At 37.7% G+C, this 23675-nt stretch overlaps 2 protein-coding genes across 6 annotated transcripts in view; one reads left to right on the forward strand and one right to left on the reverse strand.

Moving 5' to 3' along the window:
* Positions 1 to 4871, forward strand: RBIS (ribosomal biogenesis factor). 4 transcript variants are annotated; one of them, XM_078072260.1, is made up of 4 exons: positions 1 to 140; positions 2630 to 2746; positions 4327 to 4443; positions 4740 to 4871. In XM_078072260.1, exons 2-4 carry the CDS (start codon positions 2633 to 2635, stop codon positions 4809 to 4811), a joined length of 303 nt encoding a protein of 100 aa, XP_077928386.1. In that variant the 5' UTR covers positions 1 to 140; positions 2630 to 2632; the 3' UTR covers positions 4812 to 4871. The 4 variants fall into 4 exon arrangements, with proteins under 4 accessions (XP_077928386.1, XP_035936385.1, XP_035936388.1 ...); XM_036080492.2 differs by lacking the exon at positions 1 to 140 and adding an exon at positions 348 to 475; XM_036080495.2 differs by lacking the exon at positions 1 to 140 and adding an exon at positions 418 to 493.
* The window catches only part of E2F5 (E2F transcription factor 5), a 24413-nt gene continuing 5590 nt past the window's right edge, over positions 4853 to 23675 (reverse strand). The window contains exons 2-8 of one of the 2 annotated variants that reach the window (XM_078072259.1): positions 14000 to 14109; positions 12660 to 12823; positions 11116 to 11157; positions 9585 to 9649; positions 8778 to 9045; positions 6834 to 6878; positions 4853 to 5654 (exon numbers count right to left, since the gene is read on the reverse strand). In XM_078072259.1, the coding sequence (XP_077928385.1) occupies positions 5545 to 5654; positions 6834 to 6878; positions 8778 to 9045; positions 9585 to 9649; positions 11116 to 11157; positions 12660 to 12823; positions 14000 to 14109 (804 nt within the window). In that variant the 3' untranslated portion in view covers positions 4853 to 5544. Of the gene's footprint in view, positions 5655 to 6833; positions 6882 to 8777; positions 9046 to 9584; positions 9650 to 11115; positions 11158 to 12659; positions 12824 to 13999; positions 14110 to 23675 lie in introns of both variants that reach the window. The other variant, XM_078072258.1, reaches the window with a different exon arrangement.

Genomic DNA, 23675 nt, shown 5'->3' on the forward strand with positions numbered 1-23675 from the left:
ACGGACTTCGCGGCTCGGAACCTCAGAAACGCCTCAGTGCTTTCTGTATACACCTACCCGCCCGGGAAGTCCAGACTTGGCTGCATCCCCAACGCCCCTAGCTTGCCGGAGCCGAGTACTGGTCCTCAATCCTGCCTGAGGTAAGGGACGCTCTTGGGGCGGGATTTCCCATGGTGGGTGGGACTTCGCCCTAGAGGCGGGGCTTCGCTATGTTTAGAAGACACAGTAGAGTTAGCTCTGTGGGCGGGGCTACGTTACGAGGGCGGGAACCCGCTCGTGAGCGGAATTACGTTCGGTGGGCGGGGCTTCGTCTGGGCAGGCCAGTGTTCTGTGGGTGAGACTCCGCTGGGTGGGTAGGGCTTCGTCCGGTGGGCGGAACTACGGCCTGTGGGAAGAATTTTGATTGGCTCCTTCCCCCCCCACCCCTCCGGAACTTCCTGAAGATCTTCTGCGTGTAGATGGTGTCAGCCGGAGCGTGAGTTGCTGCACGAGGGTATTGAGGGTATGGGGAGAGGTTAATAAATTTTCTGGCAGACTGGCGTGTAGTTTTCGGGGCTTGGGACTGGACTGGTGAGTCTCGTGCCAGTGAGGCCCGGAGGCTGGGCTCCGTCGCGCGCTGCCTCCCTCAGGCAACCCTAGTGGGCAGCGGGCCTGCTGGCCCAGGCCTGAAACCCCGGTGCCTTTTGGGCCTTAAGCCCTTGTCAGGGTACCAGTTTTTCGTTGTGTCTCTTGTCATCCCAATTTTCACGTTGCTGTCAGAGAATTTCAGTATTGCCCCACCCCCAGGGTATTGCCGTCTCCATGAACCTTTCTCAAGTCCACTACTCTGGTGGACTCCTCCCTCTTGTGTCCCTTTGTATGCTGCCTCTAGCAAGACATATCATGTATCTGTGTTTGTATCACACACATATATGTATATCACTTTTTCTATGTCTATCACTTTTATACCACTCCTGGCACATCGTAAGTTATTAATGAATACTAGATAAGTGATTGGATTTTGCTTACTATTTTAAGGATTTTAGATTATTTAATTGGGGGGATATGATGTGTATTTTCTACTTCCTCTGTAGTAATCATGAGTTTCCTGTGTTCATGTTTGTTTGTTTAAGTAGGAGTACCATTGGTGTTTACAAGCATTGCTGTCCCTAAGTAGTTTACTGAAGCTAGATACTGAAGGAGGATATAAATTTCAGTCGAGAGATACAAGTTGAGCAAAGGAAAGAAAGGAATATGCAGAGTGTCTTCAGAGAGCAGTTAGTACTCTAGGATGGGTGTGTACAGAGAGGTGGCAGGAGATATGTTTGACATATTTATCCTAAATTTGGGGTTCCGGCATTATACCAGGACAAAGCACACTGCCCCTAATGCGTTAGAAGAGTCATTCAAAGTTTTTAATATTGGGAAGGTTCATCACATAGCACTAGGCATAGACTTGAATGCAGATGACTTAAGCCAGGGGTTGGCAATCTTTCTGCAAAGAGCCAGATAATAAATATTATTTGTTAAATAAATACATATTAGGCATTGTGGGCCACAGTTGTAGCAGGAAGGTAGCCGTAGACAATACATAACCAAATGGACATAGCTGTGTTCTACCAAAACTTTACTTAGAGACAAGTGCCTGACCTAATTTGGTCCGTTGGTATAGATTGCCAATCTATGGTCTAACCAAATGGACCTAGGGACTATAGGAGTAATCCAGTCCTAAACTAGTCAGTACTGCATTATGTTCACTTATACATGAGAAGCCATATCACATAATGTTAGCTCTGGATCTAGTCTCCCCGGCTTTGAATCCTATCATTTCTTGATTACTAACTGTGTGACATTGGGCAAATTAACCTCTTTGCATCAGTTTTATCTGTAAAATGGGGATAATAGTACCTCCCACAAAGTTATGCAGAGTACATTAGTTAAAGCACGTAAAATGTTCACATAGTGCTTATACACATACTATAAGCTCAATAAATCTTAACTATTAATATTTTTAAAATTTTCTCATATGCATTGTTAAAGCAGGTTTGAGACATGTTTCTAAGGTAGGAACAGTGTGTGTTTAGCTATAGAGCAAAGAAAATATGTAAAGTTTCAAGAGCCGTTCACATAGAGGTGATGTGGAAGTTGTGAAAGTAATTAAAGGTAGGAAGTCAGGATTAAGGACTGATTTTGAAGAAGTGTACATAGGAGAGAAAGTGGGGCAAGTAAAAAGGAATGAAAAAGGATGGAGATAGGAGTCCATCCTAACGTATGATAGGAACCAGAATGGTATATGTAAACTAGCAGGATGGATGGTGATGGTTAGCATTGTCAGATGCTGCAGAGAGCTGAGAAAGCAATTGTGTTGATAGTATTAACAAATTCAACCAGCAGAAATTAACGTGGTACTTCCTATGGGCCAAGTATTAGAGACAAAAGAATTAGATACATACTCTGCACTCAAATAGCAGAAAACCTGGTAGTGATGAAAGACATGGAAATAATTTAATACATGCAGCAACTTTAAAAATAATCAGGAATAAAATGGAATTTCTTAGACTAAATTGGTAGCTTTACTTTAAAAACTTAAATTCATTTATAGTTCATAAATGTGGGCAGCTTAATTGAGCTCCTTTTCTTTTTTCCCTAGACAATGGCCAAGAACAAACTAAGAGGGCAGAAGTCCAGGAATGTATTTCATATAGCCAGCCAAAAAAACTTTAAGTCTAAAAACAAAGCAAAACCAGTTACTACTAATCTTAAGAAGGTGAGTATTAGTTACATATTCTGATTCTATTGTTTACAGGCAAAGCATAGTTGTAAAGCCACTGGAAAACTGAATGCTGTTATTTAAAACAGTTTCTTAGCCTTTCTCACAAAGGCAAGATGATTTCAAACATTTCTTTTTTTAAAAAATGAAAAAATTACCTCCTTTTCTTGATGTAGATGTATGAAAAGAAAAAGGCACTTTAATTGCAAATGCATGAGGCTCCAAAGAACAGTTTTTGTTTGTTTTTTTTTAAAGATTTTATCCAAAGAACAGTTTTTAAGTTTTATCAGAGCATAGAAATTATCAAAAACCATGGTATGGGAAACAGTTCTTATCTCTGAACTCAAATATATTCAAGAACCTCTTAACAGAAGCAAGACAAAATGCTGGTCAGCACCTATTCTTTTTCTCCTCAGTAATTCTTATTTCCTTGAAGATATCTACAACTCAAACAAAAACCTATAAAATAAGATACTTTCTTTCTTAAAATGCAAAATTTGAAAAGAAAGGAGTTTCTCTTTTTTTCTTTTTCTTTTCAAAATATTTGAGAAATGGGAAATTTATTCAAGATTAAGTAGATTCTTTAAGAAAATTCTTCAAGAAATGTTTTTAAGTTTAAGTAGTAGGAGGAGTCAGCTCTCCAGGACTTAGTAATTGTCATAGTAGTCATAGAAATGTCACATTTTATCTTTCAGTTTTCATGAACTACCTAAATCAAGCCTTTTGATCAAGGATTTTTATGACTTAATAAATGCTACAAAGAAAATAAAGCTAGGTGATATGATATGGGTAGGGAGTGACAATTTCACATAGGATTATCTTCAAAGTTGACATTGAAGCCAAAATCCAGATGATAACGAGCAAGTAATCGAAAGTTTTGTTGAGTGTTAGGAGCAGCATATTCTAGGCAGAGAATAGCAAATACAAAGGCCCCAAGCTAGGGAAAAACTTCGTGTATTTGACTGACAGGAGATCATTTTGTTCAAATAGGAGTACTAGGAGCTTTATATATGCTAATGGAAAGATCTAAGAGAGGGAAATCTGGATAGGCAGGCTGGTTGGAGAAATGATCAAACGGTTTTCTCAGAAAATGGCCTAACTTACTAAATGGAGGTTGTAAGATTGCCAGGCACTATATAAATGGTAAATTAAAGTTTGTGGTCATGAACTTAAAGTGAAGCCAGCCAGTCAGTCATGATTTCCTCCAGATTCAGTTTTAGGCTCAGAAAAAGCTGTCAGTTGAGTTTAACTAGATTGCCAAGCAGGTTTGATTAAGGGAGAGAAGAGAAGGAAAGTTAAGAGAGTGTAAAGAAGTGATTGATTAAATAATGGTCATGGAATCTGTGCCTATACCAAATCTACATATGAGGTATGTCCACATAATTCTTATTTTTAAAAAACCAGAACCTTTGTCTAAAATTTCCCAATAAGACCATAAGAATTTTTGTGTGAATTTTCCCCACAAATGGGTAGGGCTGATGAATTTTTAGGTTTAACAAGGTTAAATTAAAGTTGGATATATTGTATCATTAATGGTTACAAGATTGTAGATTAATGCCTTTTTTCTTTTTTAAAAGATAAACATTGTGAATGATGAAAAAGTTAACAGAGTGAATAAAGCTTTTGTAGATATACAAAAGGAACTTGCCCATTTCTCAAAAGGCCTTTCCCTTGAACCTTTGCAGAAACAGCTGGTGAGTAGAAATCAGTTCCTTTTGTTATGGCTAATAAATTAAACTCCCAACTTTTTAAAGCCAGGAAGTTGAATGTACTTTAGTATTTGGATCTCTACTATACTTGGCCTTGTGGTATATGCAGCATATTGAGTCATATTCAGACTCTAAAACCTTGAGTCCAAATATGAGAATTTATTGTTTTACTTCTCAAGGTAGGACTAGAAGAAATTAAGTTAGATAATAGATTATATACAAGTCATTTTTGTTCACTACTGTTATCTAAATTTTAAAATACAATATTTTTCTCCCTTCAGATTCCTCAGCAGTGTCATGAAAACGAACCAGTTAATGTTGATGAAGCGACAAGATTAATGGCTCAGTTGTAATACACTGGAGATACAGCAGACACCCCAAAAAGACCAATAAATTAAATGTTTTATACAGTTTTATTTTTAAAAATCTTGTTAATGTACAGGCATTGGCACATTTTTAAAACAAACTACATAAACAGATCTTTCCTATAATCTAGGAAAGTGGAATGTCAGAAGTCAACAAAATGTGATAAACTTAAAGTGCTAAAACAGAAGGCACTTCACAAAATCTGTTCACTGAAACAGTTAATATATCCTACTTTACATCCTTCACTTTATAAGTGGCAGTGAATGTGTGTTTGGATTGGAGGACACACAGAAATACGGACAGTTTCGTGGCAGTAAAAAAAATACAAGACAAACAAGTGATGAGCCGCTGGCCAACTTTGTTTTGTTTTAGATGGCCGTCAGTCTACTTTAACTTTTCCTCTCATAAGAGGAAAAAAAACAGAAGGATTCAGAACTGGAAGAAAAGCTGAAATCCCAGAATATAATTACTTGAGGGTAGAGGGAATTTGTAGGTATTAAATCACATTTTCCCCTGAAAAAGGCCTTTGTTTTTGTGGTTGAAAAGAGCCCTTTGTTTTTATGGTTGAAGTTTTGTGAAGTAAAAAAGAAAGTATTAGAGAACACTTCAGAATCAGTGAACTAAAAAGATGTTACATTCATTATTTTAAATACTTAGGTTGTTAAGAAGTCTAAAATGTTACAGTTAGAGGTAGATAACAGTCCCAAGTTTCCATGGAATCTAATAATTTAGTATCTGGACATCAAACAGATCACAAACTCCTTCATTATCATCTAAATTAAAGTTGTAGTCATCTGCCGGGGTAGGAGAAAGCCGTAAGAGAGGAAACACTGCAAGCAAAACAAATTCAGTGTTAAACACGGTTTTTACATACAGTTAATGATGTTTAACAAAATACTCTCAAATACATTTATCCAAATTAAATTACATATAAGAATATTTTACAGTATATAATAGAAAAAGTAATACATTAATTTGACTTGTATCTGGTGTATATTTTGAAAGATTCTCATTTAAAGATAATGTATGCGTTGGTATGCATAGGTATAGCATGAGAAAAAGAGGCTAAAATTTTTATTGGTTGAACTTGTCACACTAATATATGTGCTTCAGAAATATTGGTCAGGATGCCTGGGTGGCTCAGTCGGTTAAGCATCTGCCTTCGGCCCAGGTCATGATCCTAGGGTCCTGGGATCAGGCCCTTCATCGGGCTCCCTGTTCACCAGGGAGTCTGCTTCTCCCTCTCCCTTTGCCCCTCCCCCCACTCATGCTCGTTCTCTCTCTCAAATAAATATTTTTTTTAAAAAATTGGTCAAAGAATGTCCTCTGATCTGCTAAATAAGTTACTACTTTGAAAACAAGTAGGAACTCGACTTAATTAATTTGCTGATGTTCTGTTTCTACAGAAATGTTTAATCTCAAATGGTTACTGTACCATTTGCTTATTTAACAGTTGCAACTTCCTAGGTCTGGCTATATTTGTTAGGAACCAGGACTGAATCCAAGAACTTACAGAAAGGTGAAGCCAAAAGAGTTACTATTAAAGTAATTACAATTTTTTTTTTGTATTTTTAAGAGTTTTAAAAATTATTTCAGAACAGATGGCAACTTGGCTAATGTTAGTAATAGTTCACGTACTTCACATTGGTATCTTGAAATTGGCCTTAGTAGGGGTATTTACAAAACTGGGTTTTGAGATTACCTACATATTATTTTACTCTTCCTAGCCAAATTCTTCAGATGTGAAAGGGCCAGTGTGCTAACTGTAGAAATTTATTCAGTGATGGTAATAAGTATCCCCTTCTGGGCTCTTTTTTCTCGAAATGCAGGAAAATAAAAATTCTGAAGGATGCCTATGATTTACTGTTAAGTGGGAGATTTTTCATGAATCGTCATAGTATGTTAAGCAGTTAAAAAATATAGGTCCCACATTTAACTCATGCCATTTATAAATTCTAGAAAAGCATTATTGATATATAAAGTAGTTAGTAAAATTTTAAACTACTTACCATCAGAAGACATTAACTCATCAATGATATCTCCACTAATAGATCCTGCTGGAAACAGAAATGTGATAAAGTTTTGTTACATTTCTGTTTATATATTTTAATAGTAGAAAGCAATTATATTTAAATGCAGTTTATATTTAAACAGTATATATGCAACAGCTAATTTAAACAGCAGCTTGATTAACAACACAGTGTTAAAGTAATTGAACTTTATGGAAAGATGCGATTTTCACGAGCACCTACTCTGTGCTTGGCATTACTTTTAAACTTCCAAACTCAAGATGTAGATCAAAAGACTCATCATCGTTCTCCCAAAACTTACTCCTCTGTTTTACAAAGTCAGTGGTACCGTAATTCTCCCAGTCACCCAACCTTAAAACTTCAACATCACTTTCCATTCCTCCTGTTGTTAAATTTATCTCCAGATCTCACATGTCAAAGTTACTTTATTTTGCCTAAACAATATTTCTCAAATCTTTCTCTTTCCAATCCTATTATCACCCATTTTAGCTTTAATGTTCTCTCCTAGTTGTATAACTGCGGACATCAGATCTTCAGTCTCCATTGCGTCTTATCCTTCTGCTTCCCAAAAGCATCTTCCCTAATTGTGTTACTTCTGTGCTTACCAGTTTACAGTTCTAAGTATGCTACTTCCCTGCTCACAAATCCTCATTGGCTTATGAGCTAAAGTCCCAACTCAGTCTGATATTCAAGCTTCTCTCTAATCTGACCCCAAATTATTCTCTCTACTATTTCCAAATATAAAACTATATACAGAAATTTTTTAATGCTTTGTGGAGACCAATGTACTAATTGTGTCTTAAGTTAAACTACATAAAACTTGCCTGTCTTTATACATTCCCCATTAGATTATAATTAGATCATAAGCTTTTTAAGGAGTACACTTTCCACTGTGTACCCCCATTCTATCCCTGAAAGTATAGAAATAGTTACAGAGGGAGGATAGGAGGACAAAAAGCTGTGAACTCCCAGAGTAGTAAGGCTCACACCACATTCCAATGAGACACATGCCAAAGGTAAAAATAAACATGGGATTGTATACAATGTAGTTTTTAATGATCTGCAATATTACATCTAGACTGGCATGACTTAAGTCTAAGTCATTCATTCAGCAACCATTGACAGAATATCTGCCATGGGCCTTTTATTTGAATCAGTAAGTAGTTGCTAAATACCTAGCCATGTAACCACGGAAAAAAATTGAGTGCCCAAGGAAATTTTTATAATTTAGATGTGGACCCTATTCCTGATGCCCAGTTTTTAGAGTTTTAGTTATTTTCATTTCAGATTAAACAACTTAGGAAGGCAAGATTTCCAAAATTGGAGTTGAGACCTTTTTTCAGCTCTTTAAAACTAAGCTTTGCAAATAAAAAGTATAGTGATAAGGAATATGAAGAAAGGAGGCAAACGTCACTATATTGTACACCAGTTTGACTTTTCTTAAAGGTAATTAGAACACATTTCAATCATTTATCCTAGAGTGACTAAGAGAGAAAAGTGCCTTACAAACCTCTGATTAAAAAAACAAAAAAAACCCTGACATATGTAAATAGTAAAAATGGGGGAAAATGAACAAATTTTGATTAATTCCAAACATGGAATCCTAAGGAAAACTGCAAAGTTAGGCCCATTAACTATCTTTTCCTTGGTCACTGTTTATAATTCTACACAGTCTTAACCACATTATACTGTATTCAATTGTATGTGTCTGAATATACAATCAGATTGTATGTCTACGTTACCTAAGAAACAAATCTGTAGTAATACAATTAAAGGCAGGATCTGTTTTTAAATTTTCCTCATAATACCTATCCCAGTACTGGTCACGCTGACAAATTCAAAAAAGCTCACCAACTTGTTTAATATGGTATTCATATTCATATTCTCCCTTCTGATTTCTTAAAACAAAGGCTCTAGACCCACCTGATGATAAGTCTGTGGCTGGTGTCTGTTGAAGATTTTGGCTTCTTTCGGAGACATGTTGCTCAGGCAGATTCTGAGTTGCTATGTTGGATTTCTGTGGAGTCACTGGAGTGGAGGGCTGAGAGGAGGGTTGTGTGAGGTCATCAGGTGGGGGGACAGGAAAAACCACAGGCTTAGACGAATTGGACTCTTTATTTATAAGCAGCACGTGGATGGGTCCTGAATGACTCTTTAGATTGATCTGGTATTTCTTTTGTCCATTCTGACCCTTTAAAGTTATTGGGTATAAACAAATGAATAAATATTAACATTTCTAACTACCTTGGAACATTAAAAATTAAGATAAAGCTACTAGGGACTAATTATTATATAGCATAGAATTATATGTAGCAAAGTCAATAAATGTCTTTGACTCAATTAGAAAATGTTTTGAAAAAGGCCCAATTTAAAGCAATCTATTATTGTTGATATTTAAGTTGAACTTTTTCCTCAGGATTGTTATATCAGTTAGAGATATAATAATTTTAACTGATTTTTTAAAGATTATTGACTACATATCATTACTCATTCCTTGATATTTTCTAGCTCAAAACAAATTTAATAAAACTTGTAATCAAAATGTTAAATAATTCAGTCACTTCTATAATTTTACTAAAGTCATCCAAATTCAGATATCAATACTTTCAGATAGAAAACTTGAAAGCAGTAATTTGAAAGTGTTTACACACAATTAGCTCTTATTCAGCTAAAGAGAAAACATTTGACCCTCTTAAGACAGTGGATCCATTTTAAGAAAAGTTATCCTACCATTTCTGGAATAGGTACCTCCAGCTGTGTACCAGAAGGTGCTTGAATGGCCAAAAGTGTATCACCTGGTGAAAAAAAGTATTTTTAAATTTTAGAAAATAATATTGATCTTGGAATGCAGTGGCAAGAGTATGGGCTCTGGAGTCAGAATGCTTGGGTTTGAATCCCAGGTTAGGTGACCTTGGGCTTTGGTTCCTAATTCTGCAAAATGGGGGAAACATAACATACTGCATAGGCTTGTTTTGAGGATTAGCTGAGGTAATACATGTAACAGTAGATCTTAGAAGAGGCTAAATACTTAGTGTTAGCTCTATTATTCTCATTAACAAATTCAGCTCAAGTTAATTTTGCTTTCATTCAGTCTTGTATAGTCTGAAATTCTTGAAACGTTTAGCCTCAAGTAACATTGTTTACTTGAGATTTTTAAATTACTTAAGTGACTAGGGATACTAGAGATTAGATATGATACTGTGAAAACTTGAGCTTAAGTGAACTTAATTTTAAAGCTAAACTCTACAGCAGACTCTGTTGAGTTGAAGATTAAAAATACTTTCCCCAAACTTTCTTAGAAAGCTCAGGACAGGGGCGCCTGGGTGGCTCAGTCAGTTAAGCATCTGCCTTTGGCTCAGGTCATGATCCCAGAGTGCTGGGATCAATCCCTGCATGGGGCTCCCTGCTCAGTGGGGAGCCTGCTTCTCCCTCCCCCTCTGACCCTCCCCTGGCTCATGCTCTGGCACTCTCTCGCTCTCTCTCTCAAATAAATAAAATCAAAAAAAAAAAAAAAAAGCAAGCAAGCTCAGGACATATGGTGGCAGAGTAAAGCAGTAAGTCCACACATATTGTCAATATAGTCTTGGAAAGTCAGATTTCACTTGGCAAGGTGCTTGGCAGATCTTTTTTTTATGTGCATAATACATAAGACTGTCCATTTAATAAGCCCTGCATAACTAAATATAAATATGTATGCAAAATTTCATTTTACTTGTGTTATAATTATGGGAACACAGCCCCCCTCCCACTATAGTTACTAATACACTGTATTTTCCTTTCAAGGAGAAAACATGGAGGCAGGGGATGGAATAGGGTTAGGAATAATTGTCCTGGTTATAAAATGGATTCACCTAACTCTGCCCTCATGCTTTCTTTGAGTTCATTTGTGACCAGCACACCTGCTTCATACAGTTTCATAAACAGTGCCAATGAGAACCATGTTTTGTTCAAATTTGGTCACTGACACTACAATTCTGTGACTTTGAGACTGCTGTTTAATCTTTCTCTGACTTAGCTGCCCCTCCCACACAGTTTACACCTACCAATGCAGTCAATGAAGTGAAAACTGAAAAGCAGTTACTGTCATGAGAACAGAAACAAAAGCAACCTATAACTATAGAGCACTGTAGAAAGACACAAAATGTCCACAGTTCCTGAAAATAATGACTTCGGGTGAGTGCCTGGGGAATGTTGAATCACTCTACACTAAATAGATCGATCAGAGGAAGAATGTTAGAACAAACTGACTAACAGTACTTACCATTAAAGCAATTACAGATGTCTTCATGAGTTACATAGGAAAATGTACTGTCATAAGAGTTAAGGAACAACACGTATACCAAGGTCTAGGCATTTAAATTAAGATAATAAATCTGTAGGCCAAAACAAAATGACCAAATGCATGAAGGTGTTGCCACACATGGTAAGATAAAAAAAAAAAAGTCTTTAGTCTGGAAAGGCAAAGACAAAGGTCCATAAGAGGAGTGCCCATCCTTTGCTCCAAGAAGTCACTTTTGATTTTCTGTGACATATGAGGACCTTTGAGAGAGATGAAAAACAGTGCATATTGCTCACGGAGACAGGGCTTCTGGAGGGGAAGATACCGGTGGGGAAAAGGATGCTATCAGTAGGAGTGGAGAGTGACCAAATTGAGAATCTTCCTGGGTCATGGTTTAGGGAACTGGAAATGGCCAGAATCTTGGAAAGCAATGCAGCAAAGTCCAAGATCAACTAGTTCAATGGTTTTTGTATTTGGGGGCTCCACAAGACACAGCTTGAAGGGGTGCTTGGGTGGCTCAGTCGTTAAGCATCTGCCTTCAGCTCAGGTTATGATCCCAGGGTCCTGGGATCAAGCCCCGCTTCGAGCCCCGCATCGAGACCCGCATCGGGCTCCCTGCTCTGCGGGAAGCCTGCTTCTCCCTCTCTCACTCCCCCTGCTTGTGTTCTCTCTGTCGCTGTGTCTCTGTCAAATAAATAAAATCTTAAAAAAAAAAAAAAAGACACAGCTTGAAAACCCCATTGTTATCAAACTGTTAAGGAGCTTTGATCTGTAGAAATAGCAAATGAGATCATGGACTTATTCAACAAATTACCAAAACAACATAAAAAATTAATTGTATACATTAGTCAAAAATTCATGAGAGGTAGTAGAAGATAAATGCCATTAAGAGATTCCATGAGAGTACAGGCAAGTTTACAAATCAAGAGAATCGCTGGTATTTGAGAGAATAGTGCTTTTAAGAAACACATGAAGTATACCCCTAATATTTTTCCCCCACATAATATGATAAATACATAAGCCTTGGTCCCCAACCTGGAGTAGGTACTATCTTTGAGTTAATATTAGGCAGAAAGTATCCTGGATTGATTGCAGGTCCATGATATTTTATTTTCAAGCCAAAATTAATTTTTCAAAACTTTGAGAGTTACTGAATTTTTGCCACTTCAGAATACTGAGCATAATTATTTAAATATACCTATGCATTTAACAATGACTTCTAATATTCAGAGACCCCCTAAGCACACTTTAGCTAGCACATTGCATCCTATCAATGGTAGATTGAAAGTGGATGAATTTTTTTTTTCTCAATGCAACACAGGAATAATGTTAATAGATGTATTGTGTAGTTTAAGAGGTAAAAACTTTTCAAATATTAGTATAAATTGTTAGAATGATATTGTAAAATTAAAATGTTATATTCACTTACAAAACTTTTTAGAACACTAGAATAAAGTAACTGATCTTCAGACTGGAAAATATATAAATACAAATTCTCTGGCTATATGTCACTTATTTAAAAGGATATCTATTATTAATGGAGTCGTCCATCACATTTTTGATGCTTTGCTGTAGCCACAACTTCTGCTGATCAAGTTCTCTTTCCTTCAGTTCTAGATCTTCAATTTCAGCTTTAAGATATCTTAATCTATCTATGACTTCTTTAGTATTACAGCCAGCACCTACACCTCTTAAAAACATATGAGAATTAATATTTCCAGTATCAAGCCCAGGTTAACATCACTTAATTTTTATAATAATAAAAACTGACTGAATTAGTAATTTATTCAAGACAAAAAATCCTTATAATCTTCTAAAAATCAAGCATTACAATCCTTAGAAAATTTAAACATTGTACCTCTGAATATATTTGCTTAGAAAATTTATTGGCAAGAACAATCAAATTATAAAAATTCTCAATGCATTTGCCATACAGAAAATGAAAATTTTCGGGGCGCCTGGGTGGCTCAGTTGATTAAGCGTCTGCCTTCAGCTCAGGTCAGGATCCCAGGGTCCTGGGATCGAGCCCCGCATCGGGCTCCCTGCTCCGCGGGAAGCCTGCTTCTCCCTCTCCCACTCCCCCTGCTTGTGTTCCCTCTCTCGCTGTGTCTCTCTCTGTCAAATAAATAAATAAATAAATCTTTAAAAAAAAAAAATGAAAATTTTCATAAAGTCTAAAATAAGTTCTCAGAATATTCTAGAATGGTGTTTGTCATCTGCAAGGCCAGGCTAGTTAGTGACTGGCACCAAAAGGATGTCAAAGCTAACAGTCACACCTGGAAGTGTCATGACGTAGGCTGAGATGCTAGTAAAATAAGTTACAACCTTTTAATATTTTGGTGAGATTCTGGCTTTAAAACAAAACAAAACAAAAAACTAAGGCCAAAGGGGACAAATTTGCAGAACAGAAAGTATTTTTTACATTCAAACATACAACCATACAACAGTTAACAAACGACAATATGCATTTCAATCAACTACTATATATAAGGTACATATTCTATATATAGGACATAGTTCCTGTTCTTAAGGAGTTTATATTAGTTGGGCAGCTAAACACTTAGGCAGAGCGGGATTAATAATACAACGCAGTATGCAGTGTGTGCCAAATGAGTAACTTGAGGGAGAAAATAAGATTTGAATTTTCAGAGTGTAAATCAAACGGTAGACAGAGTAAGGGAGCACGCCAACACAGGAGTGACATATACAGAGACCCAGAGCGGTGTCCAGGGAAAGACAAGGGGCCTGGTGAGACTAGAGGGCCGAGAGAGGATTTAGGAGAGCTAAAGAGTAGAAAGGTCAGATTTTACAGAGCATTAGGAAGAAAAGTAAAGGTTTTAGAGTAGGGTACTAGTTTGTAACTTACTTCCATTGTATGCTATTTTTTGACTTTTTTTCAATCAGGTCAATTCCCTCCAAGACATTGGTGATATCATAAATTCTTCTTTTTTGTCTCACAGCCAAAGTATCTGCAGCCTGTTTTCAAAAAGGGGAGGGGGGAAGGGGGGAGGCAAAGAACAATGAAATAAAGGACAGTTCATATTTTAAAGCCACAAAGGGTTGATTATTAAGTTCACAGCATGACAGCCCAATCCCAAATTTGACCTGGTCAGTTGCTTGGGAACAATAGGTGGGTATGTTCAAAGCATCTCTCAAACATTGCAAATACCAAAGAAATTATTCCATTTAAAAGCCAGCAGATGTTAGAGTGGGGAAAAAAATATATGAAGGGTCATGACACAAAGCCCACAGAAATAAAAGAACACAATAAGAATACTTCACGTCACCTTATGGACTAATCCTGAGGAGGAGTACTAATTGTCTACCCATGTCACTTCCTATTTCATTTCTCTTTTCATAAACAGTCTTGTCTAAAAACAGCCTTAATTGTTTTTTGAAACTTTGAAAAATTATATCTCAGCAACCTGTTAATAATTAAGTCTAGAGACTTGGGGGATTTCTAAATTATACAAACACTTGTAGTACCGAAATATACTATCTACACGTTTTAAACTCACAGTGAAAATGGAGGAGTGAATCACGCCATCCCAACACAAAGTATAAAATCAACAAGAAATCAAAATCTATAGCACAAAGTTGTGGTACCAGCAAATATAATACAAAAGCTTGGTAGTTTGACTCAACAAAAGTAAGGTCAACAAAAATATTTCATGCTACCATGTTACGAATAAATGCAGGAATGCTATACTGTTTCTCTAATTGGTTCCCATTCATATTTATGAGCTTTGTTCCCCAATGGAATAGACAGACCTTAAAAAAGAAGTTATCCTACAGCTCTTTTTCGGGGTGAATTAGACAATAACCTATCTTGAATGTGGAGTCATGTGATAAGAGTTATGGTAAAGAAACAACACATTTATGTCCTTACAAAATTCAGCACATTATCCAAATTAATGAACAGAATTTAGTTTCATATAATTGGTTACCAGCTCTCCCAAGGCATCACTACTTTCTTGATTCTTTAAAAACATAGGACACACACACACACAATCCGGGACAGCATATTATTTGCAATCTGGACCTTCTTTTTACAGGAGCAAGTGTGACTAACTTCACAGGCATTTAATGTCGATTCTATCAATCCATTTATCGTGCTACCAAAATACCAAGTTACCACTGTCCAATTAATTAATCATTCAGGCCTTCAGGAAGGGGATTCATGCTTCAATCAGTGGACCAGGAGAATAAATAAGATGTGGCAGAAAGAATGAAGAACAAGAAACCGAGGTTCTGAGTCCCCAACTCTGACTATTTGGTTCCATCTCTTCTAGAGAACCAGAAAATTAAAAGTAGGGCTAGGCATGGTTTCCTTGATCTCCTCTTCCCTTGTACTTAGCAATTTCCTTCCTGTTTTATCAACATTCATAAAGTTGCTTGAGTTTGAGGCTGTTTTTCTAAAGAGCAATAATCTCCTGCAAAGTTAACTGTAAAAATCTGAAGTTGAGGATTCATCTCTCACTTCCCTCGGAAGAGGTCTTCTTGAGAAGTAACCCAGAGCCCTTCAAGCCAGCTCTACGGTATCCGTATCTATGTACTCACACACAAAAGCCTTCACGACCATAGCAACAGCTCACCGGTTAGGGTATTAGGACATGTTTGTATGAACCAGACTGCAAGACCTATCCAAGGTCATCAGGCGAAGAGCCATCAGAGCTCACTTTTAGATCAAAATTTTTTAAAGTTTATAATCTAGTTTATAATTCATTACTGTTTTAACATGACAAATTTTAGGCCTTTATTTCCAAAACTAAACATTATTTCTTAAATACTTTTCTATTTAAGTATATAAACACATAAATGACCAGCGTGTACAGAACATTATCACTTAAAAAGGATCTCCAGGAGGTTTTTATTTCAGCAGCCCCGTCATTCTTTGGACCGTAGGTTCTGGAGTTTGGCACACAGGGATCCAGTCACAGCGCCGCCACTTCCTATCTTCAGCTCGTCTCAGACTCATGAAGCCTCATTTCCTTTTTTGTAAAATGCAATAATAACATATCTGAATTGTGGGGATTAAACTAGATAATCTTAGCACAACTGTCTGCTACGCGGATCGTGGATGAGATTTAGAGTTTGTGTGTATACGGACCTATCACATTTTATGCAGTGTTTCGGAAAGTTGTGTGAATTCTTAAAGTTTTATGAAGTAATTCAAGACATCATATTCAATAGAATCATACAATGAATCACCATCATCATCATTCATTTAGCCACTATGATGTGCCAGGCTTGTTCTGTGTCTTATGGATAGAGTAGTAACGGAACAAAGTCCCTGCCCTCAAAGAGGGGGAAGGAGTTAATAATATGCAAATAATTGTTAGGAGGAATGCATGTAGGGGCTATATTTACAGCATTTTAAAGCTCCCCGAATAAGGTGGCATTTGAATTGAATGGAGAAGTGACCCTGAAGAATATCTGACAGGAAGCAGCAAGTGCAAATGCTCTGAAGTGGGAATATGCTTACTCTTCAAGGAAAGACGGGGAAGCCAGTATGGCCAGAAGAGTGAGTGAGAGGGAGAACGGCGAGAGAAAGGGGTGGGGAGGAAAGGAGGGAGACAAGGCGGGGCGGGTAGTGAGAGACAGAGATAAAGATGGGAACACCCGGATAGCAAGGGGCCAGATCACTGGGGTCTTGCAGGCCATCGTCAAGACTTCAGCTCTTACTCCCCGTGAAATGGAAAGCCACTGGAAGCCTTTAAGCACATGGTCACTTAATGCCCTGCTTTAAAATGTTCTCTCTGGGTGTTCTGGGTAGAAAAAAAAAGGCTACTGCAAAAGCAATGGCAATAATCCATTCGAGAGATGGTTAGTGGCTTGAATGAACAGGTAACTGAGGATGTTGTGAGAAATGGTGAGATTCGGGATATATTTTGAAGGTATAGCAAGCAGTAGATCCAGACAGCAGAGTCAAGGGTAACTCCACAGTTTTTGACATGAGCAACTGGAGATGAGGAAGACTGCAGAAGAACAGGTTTGAGGCACTAGAAATCAGGAACTTGGCTTTGGATAATTTGACCTCCAAGGGGAGAAGTTCAGAAGACCACTGGACATGAGTGTGTGGGTTAACAGAGAAGTCCAAGCTAGAGATACCATTTCAGTAGTTGTTAGTAAATAGACATTTTAGGTCACGGGATGGAACCCAATGGATTCACCTAAGGAGGTAAAATTAGAAAGAGAAGATGTCTAAAGGCTGACCCCAGGGTACTCAGTGTTTAAGATCTGGGAAGTGAGGAGCAACTTGACACTGAAGTAAGAGAAATAGAAAGAGTGGCATCTTGAAGCCAAGGGAAGAGTGTAAGAAAGAGTGACCAGGTCAAGTACCGCTGTCAGGGTGAGTCAGATGAGCAGTAGACCTGATCATGGATTTGACTTTGGCAAGTCACTGGTGACCTTGGTCAGAGCTGTCTTGACTGAGTAATGGAATCAAAGCCCTAATGGAGAGAGTCCAACAAAGAGTGGAAGGAAAGCTACAGCAGACAACTCTTTTGAACAATTCTGCTGCAGAGAGGAACAGAAATATGGGGCAGTAGCTGTAGGGGGTTATGGGGTCCCTCCAGGAAGTTTTTTTTTCCCCTTTCCTTTCTCTCTTCTTTTAAAGATGGGAGCTAATTCAACACATAAATTATGCTGATAAGAATCGTCCAATAATGGAGGCAGAGGGATAATTAACCATGCAGGAGAGAGAAAGGACCACTACAGGTAGGCAAGAAAGAATGTGAATCAGATGAGCTGAGGATTAGCCTTAGATAATAATAACAAGGCATATTAATAACTGCATTCCAGCCGAGTTTCTGGTGCAGATGTAGGTAGGCTAATAGACCAGGTAGGGGGAGAGTTTAGACATTTCCTTCTGGTTGCTTTCTATTTTTCGTAAGTGGAGGTTGGTTGGGGGCGGAGTGAAGAGGGGAGGGGATGGTTAATGGTTTAGAAGAAAGATGAAATATTCATCTAAGAGAGTAGGAGTAAATACTGTAGAAGGAATGCTGGACGCAATATTAGTCCTCTTGAAGTTAGTCATTGTGAATTTAAACTGAGACCCATGAGCATCAGTGTGCACTTTTCTCCAGCCCTGGAGAACAGCCTGGGTACTGGCAAGGGGCAGGCAGAGAGCAAATGGGTACATCCTCATCCCATGTTGCCACATGGCTATTGAATAAGCGCACACGTGCATGCATCAAATTTACTTCAAAAGGTTACATTTGCTATTATAGATTTGACCTATAAAACACAAAGGAAGCATCTATTTGTACAAACCAACTCAGTTTTGGGGGAAAATAAACAACCCTCTGAAAGAAATACATCTCCCCTCCAAATAGTAACTCCTTTTCTAAAACTATGTCACCAATTGCAAACAAAGTGGTATCTATATGTGGAACAAAATTAAAGCTTGTGATGCTTTTTAGAGGTGGGTAAGATAAATCAGGAGAACTGAGAGAGATCACATGTTAGTGCTAAAAAGGGCTTTAAGAATTTCCTGGCCCCACCCCTTCACTTTAACAAATGAGTCCACTAAGACCCAGTGTCAACTCTGGGGGAGGGAGAGAGATTATGTTGTAGGTTTATTTGAGTTAAGATTAGCTGCAGCTCATTTGTTCAACAATGTTCTTCTGATGGAGCATGATGTTGCATTCAAATGCGCTAACATACACACAATAACTATGGGAAACATCCCGTCTTTCAGGTTCTCCATCTGCAGAGCAGGTACTTTACTCTCTTCCAGGACCGTAACTGTCAATACGTGTGTAGTCAATGCTTCAGCTACTGTGCTTCGGAAACTAATACCACAGTCAGTGGGGCCAGAATCTAAAAGTAAAAAATGTGCCAGGGAAACACTATATAAAGTCAGTTAGTTATATATATATATGCGTACACACACAGATAGGATGCTGACAATAAGGTGAAAAGAACCCAAGTGATGCCCCCAGAGTGCCCATAAAATATTAAAAAACATTTTTAAAACCAAGTGAACTCATTTTCGACTGTGTCATGTGGTATTTTCTGTTATCTATCTTATGATAAGGTTTGAACTGATTATTAGCTAATTTCAAATACTGATAAAGATAATTAACTTCCAGAATGTCTGATTTCAAATCACAGCTAAGAACCATTTATAAGCCAGTAACAGGATAACTGTGTAATAGGATCTTCCAAAGAATATTACCTAATTTAATGCTCACACCATTCTCCTCATTTTTTGGGTACAGACTCATAAAGCTAATGGATAATCAAATGGAATTTGACATTAATTATATATTCATGAAATAAGTTTGTGGCAAAACATTTTCAAACGGGCTCTATAATTTGAAGATTTTAAATAAATGCGGTGTGCCGTCAAAATTCCCAAACTAAAAAAAAATTGCACTGAATAAGCAATTTAAGTACCATTGGTACTTGTAACAAAAGAACTGTATACATATCTAAGGTTGTGGGTAACACCTTGTGTTAGAGAATGAGGTATAAAAATGGAAACAGTCCCATATTGTAGAGATAAAGTATTATAAGAGGTTGAAAAAAAGAGAGATTACTTAAGGTGGAGGCAAAAAGGAAAGCTGCTGGAAGAGGCTGCCATGTGCTTTCAATGGGTCTGCAGGGGACATTGAATCAATAAGGAAATTAAATACCAAAAATAAAGAACTAACTTTGTGGATACAAAGGCCTCCCTGAAGAAGCAGCACTAAGCACACAGTATTTTAATTCCAACTCAGCATCCTGCCCCAAAGAAATTCCTCCTAAAAAATCTCCAATGCTTTTGGTACCCCAAACAGTCATTCCTAAACATGATATTGATATATATGTACCAATATTTTTGAAATGCATAAGCTTTAAATTTGTTTTAATTTTTATTTTTAATTGGTTCTTATTGCAGTATAGTTGACATACAATAACTTATTAGTTTCACGTGTACAACTTAGTGATTCAACATTTATATGTTGTGATCACCATGTTAAACCTAGCTACTGTCACCAAAGTTGTTACATATTATTAACTATATTCCATAGTTATACTTCGTATTCCCGTCTTATTTATTTTATAACTAGAAGCTTGAGCCTTTTAATAAACCCTGCATAAGCTTTTATAAAGAAACGTGTTTTATTGTTTTACTCAAGTCACCAAAGATTACTCAAAAGAAAAAAGAAGATATTTGATAAAGTATCTGTTTAAGTAGGTAAAGCCTGCTGAAACTCTGAAATCTATAAATTGCAAACTCTAGATTGCCTGTCCAAGTCTTCAACTGCTTTGGAAATTCTCTCCTCGTAAGTACTAACTTTTTAAAACAAGAGCAAAATTCAGTGTGCATCTGCTATTCTACCACTTGGGTTTGTGCTGGTGGCAGGCACAGACGTGAGAGGCTCTGGGATAGGCCTGACGTACTAACTTTATGACCCTGGGCAAGTTACTTAGCCTCTCTGTGCCTCAATTTCCTGATCTGTATGACTGTTAAGATGCTGTTATTTGAGGATTAAATGAGTATATCTGAAACACTTAGAAGAGTGCCTGGCACATGGTAGGCATTGCAGTTGTGTTATTGATCCAAATGATCCAATTTCAATTATTGATCCAATTTCTCCCCTAAAGTAATGAGAAAAGTTTGCTCTTGGAAGGTGTAGCATGGAACAAAAGAGAACACCCGTACCTATCTCACTAAGTCACTATTTAACACTTTGGAAGGCAGTCAAGCTCAATGAAGTAGAACAAAAAGGCTTCTAAAGAGCAAAAATAGATATAAAAAGGTGTATTTCACTACTCAAAACATTCACCCCATTTGGATCCTACGTTACTCCTTTTATATGATTCCTAACAGTTGGGCTATTTAATTTCAAGGTCCACGGGAGAACTGGAAGTACCATCTGGGACAGTAGGGAGGCACCTCGGAGCAATCAAGCACAAGAAACTATAGAAAGGACAACAACTCACAAAGCAGACACAGCTCAGGCCTCTCGACAAGACAGCAGTCCAACGTAGAAAAGCCTTGAGGCGGGGCGCCTGCGTGGCTCAGTCGGTTAAGCGTCTGCCTTTGGGTGGGGTCTTGATCCCAGAGTCCTGGGACGGAGCCCCATGTAGGGCTTCCCGCTCAGCAGGGAGCCTGCTTCTCCCTCTCCCTCTGCCCCCACCCCTCCCCACACTTATGCTTGCGCACATGCACTTTCTCAAATAAATAAAATCTTTAAAAAAAAAAAGATAGCTTGAGGCTATCATCTCCAAAAAATACAAGAAATAATATTCAGTAGGTGCTTCCAGACCCACCTTACAGCGTAAGAAGTGTGCAACTGCCCATTTCCCTGACTTTCCCCTACAACTGTAAGCTGCAATCTACTAAAGGAAGGGACTGAGGTACACAATGGTTAACTCCTATTTGTTGAACGCGATGGGAAAAAGCCTAGAAACACCTTATATGCCTGTCTGTAAGAAAGGTTAATTCTGATTAATGTGATGGATGTAACTTGTGAGGCCATCACAAATTATGTTTATAATTTAGAAAGATAAAAGTTTGATCTCAGCTATAAAAAGGTGTAATAAATTGAAGAAATATTGAAAACTGAAGACAGTGGTTCTCTTTGGGTGATGGCATACTGGGTAATTTTTATTTTAATCTATTTCCGAGCTTTCTACTATTTGTATGTTACTCCAATAATTATACTTTAAGTTTAAAAAATGAATCAGAAAGAAATCCTCCCTTCCACAAACGTATTAGGTTTAATGTATAAAGAGAGAATAATTAGGGACAATTCAGTTTTAACTGGCAAAATCTAGAAAAAAATGTATTTATAAAAAATATTCTTATTAAAGAAACAGCTAATACAATTCAGACACCCAAATATATGTATGATCCATATCAACAGGCAACCCTATTCAAACATTTCATTCCTTTAGTCAGCTAACAAGTGCTTGACTTTTATAATTCATCCTTGGATTGTGATATTATTCTCAAAAACACGTTTATACCATTAAAGTAGACTATCTGAAAATTATTACTCTCATTCCTAATTTATTTTCTCTTTCTTTTTGCCTGGTGTAACAAACTTTTTGAGACTTTTAAAGTTGGCGAGTTTCTTGTAAATAGACACCTGAATTCTTTTTCATCTAAACCACTTCATTAAAGGGTAGATCAGTCAGTTAAGTGTCCGACTCTGATTTCAGGTCATGGTCTCAGGGTCTTGACATCAAGCCCCATGTCGGCCTCCGTGCTGGGCATGGAGCCCGCTTGGGATTCTCTCTCCCTCTCTCTCTCTGCCCCTCCCCCTCCACTCACTAGCACTCTTTCTCTCAAAAAAAAAAAAAAACAACAACAACTTTATTAAAAAGAGAAAGGAATTGAATACATTCATGTGTAATATAGGAACAGGTTTCAATTATCACTCATTTGATGTATTTTGTGTTATGCTTTCATGATGTTACCTTTTGTTCTTTTTCATGGACTTAAGCTGTTATTTTCCCTCCTTAAAATGAGATAGCAGTTCAAAGTGTGTTTCTGGTCTATTAATAGTTACCTTTAAACTTAATAACATATGTATATGCTTAGCATGGTGGCTCAGGGCATCACTTCTGGCAGCAGGCTACCTAAACTTACGTGTCACTCACTGTGGATATTTTTTTTTTTTTTTTAAGGTTTTATTTATTTATTTGACAGAGAGATAGAGCCAGAGAGCACAAGTGGAGAGAATGGCAGAGGGAGAGGGAGAAGCAGGCTCCCCACTTGAGCAGGGAGCCCGATGCGGGGCTCGATCCCAGGACTCTAGGATCATGACCCGAGCCGAAGGCAGACGCCCAACCATCTGAGCCACCCAGGCGCCCCATGGATATTTTTTTAAAGTAAACTCTACACTGGATGTGGGGCTGGAACTCACAACCCTGAGATCAAGAGTCACATGCTCCACTGAAAGAGCTAGCCAGGCACCCCAAAAGCTTTTCTGTTTTTTGTTTGTCTGTTTGTTTGTTTTTTAAGGAAGGACCATGCCCAATATGGGGCTTGAACTACTGTGGATATTGACCGTCAACCTCCTTACACGTCACTTTCCTATCAGCAAAATGGAGACAATCTCTCTTTTATACTTTTAAGGATTAAGTGAGTTCATACAAGTAAAGCATTGGGCATAGCGCCAGTCATTTAGTACCAGCTATTAATAATAATTTTTATTAGTGTTGTAGAGCTTTAGTCTCCTGAGAATTTTTTTCCATTTAGCCAAGCACCTGGTATTGATGTTTAACAATTAGACGCCGGAATAGATGTGTCCAGGTCAGCTTTCTATGTGCATATTTAATAATTTTATTTTTTAGAGCAGTTCTAGGTTCAAAGCAAACCCGAGCAGGAAGTGGAGTTCCCATATACCCTGCCACCACATGTGCGTAGCCGCCCCCACTATCAGTATCCCTCACTGGAGTGGCACACTGGTTAAAACTGACGGACCCACACTGACATGTCATTACCACTCTAAGTCCATAGTTTATATTAGGGTGCATTCTTGGTGTTGTACCATATACGGGTGTTGACAAATGTGTAATGACATGTGTCCACCATTACA

The sequence above is a fragment of the Halichoerus grypus genome, chromosome 5 (assembly GCF_964656455.1).
Source record: "Halichoerus grypus chromosome 5, mHalGry1.hap1.1, whole genome shotgun sequence".
NCBI classification, from domain to species: Eukaryota; Metazoa; Chordata; class Mammalia; order Carnivora; family Phocidae; genus Halichoerus; species Halichoerus grypus.

Bases quoted from the DNA above. Each gene is read 5' to 3' on its own strand.
- RBIS (XM_078072260.1), top strand. From the start codon at position 2,633: ATGGCCAAGAACAAACTAAGAGGGCAGAAGTCCAGGAATGTATTTCAT. The intron at 2,747-4,326 runs GTGAGTATTAGT...CTTTTTTAAAAG, and splicing joins TTACTACTAATCTTAAGAAG to ATAAACATTGTGAATGATGA. The intron at 4,444-4,739 runs GTGAGTAGAAAT...TTCTCCCTTCAG, and splicing joins AACCTTTGCAGAAACAGCTG to ATTCCTCAGCAGTGTCATGA.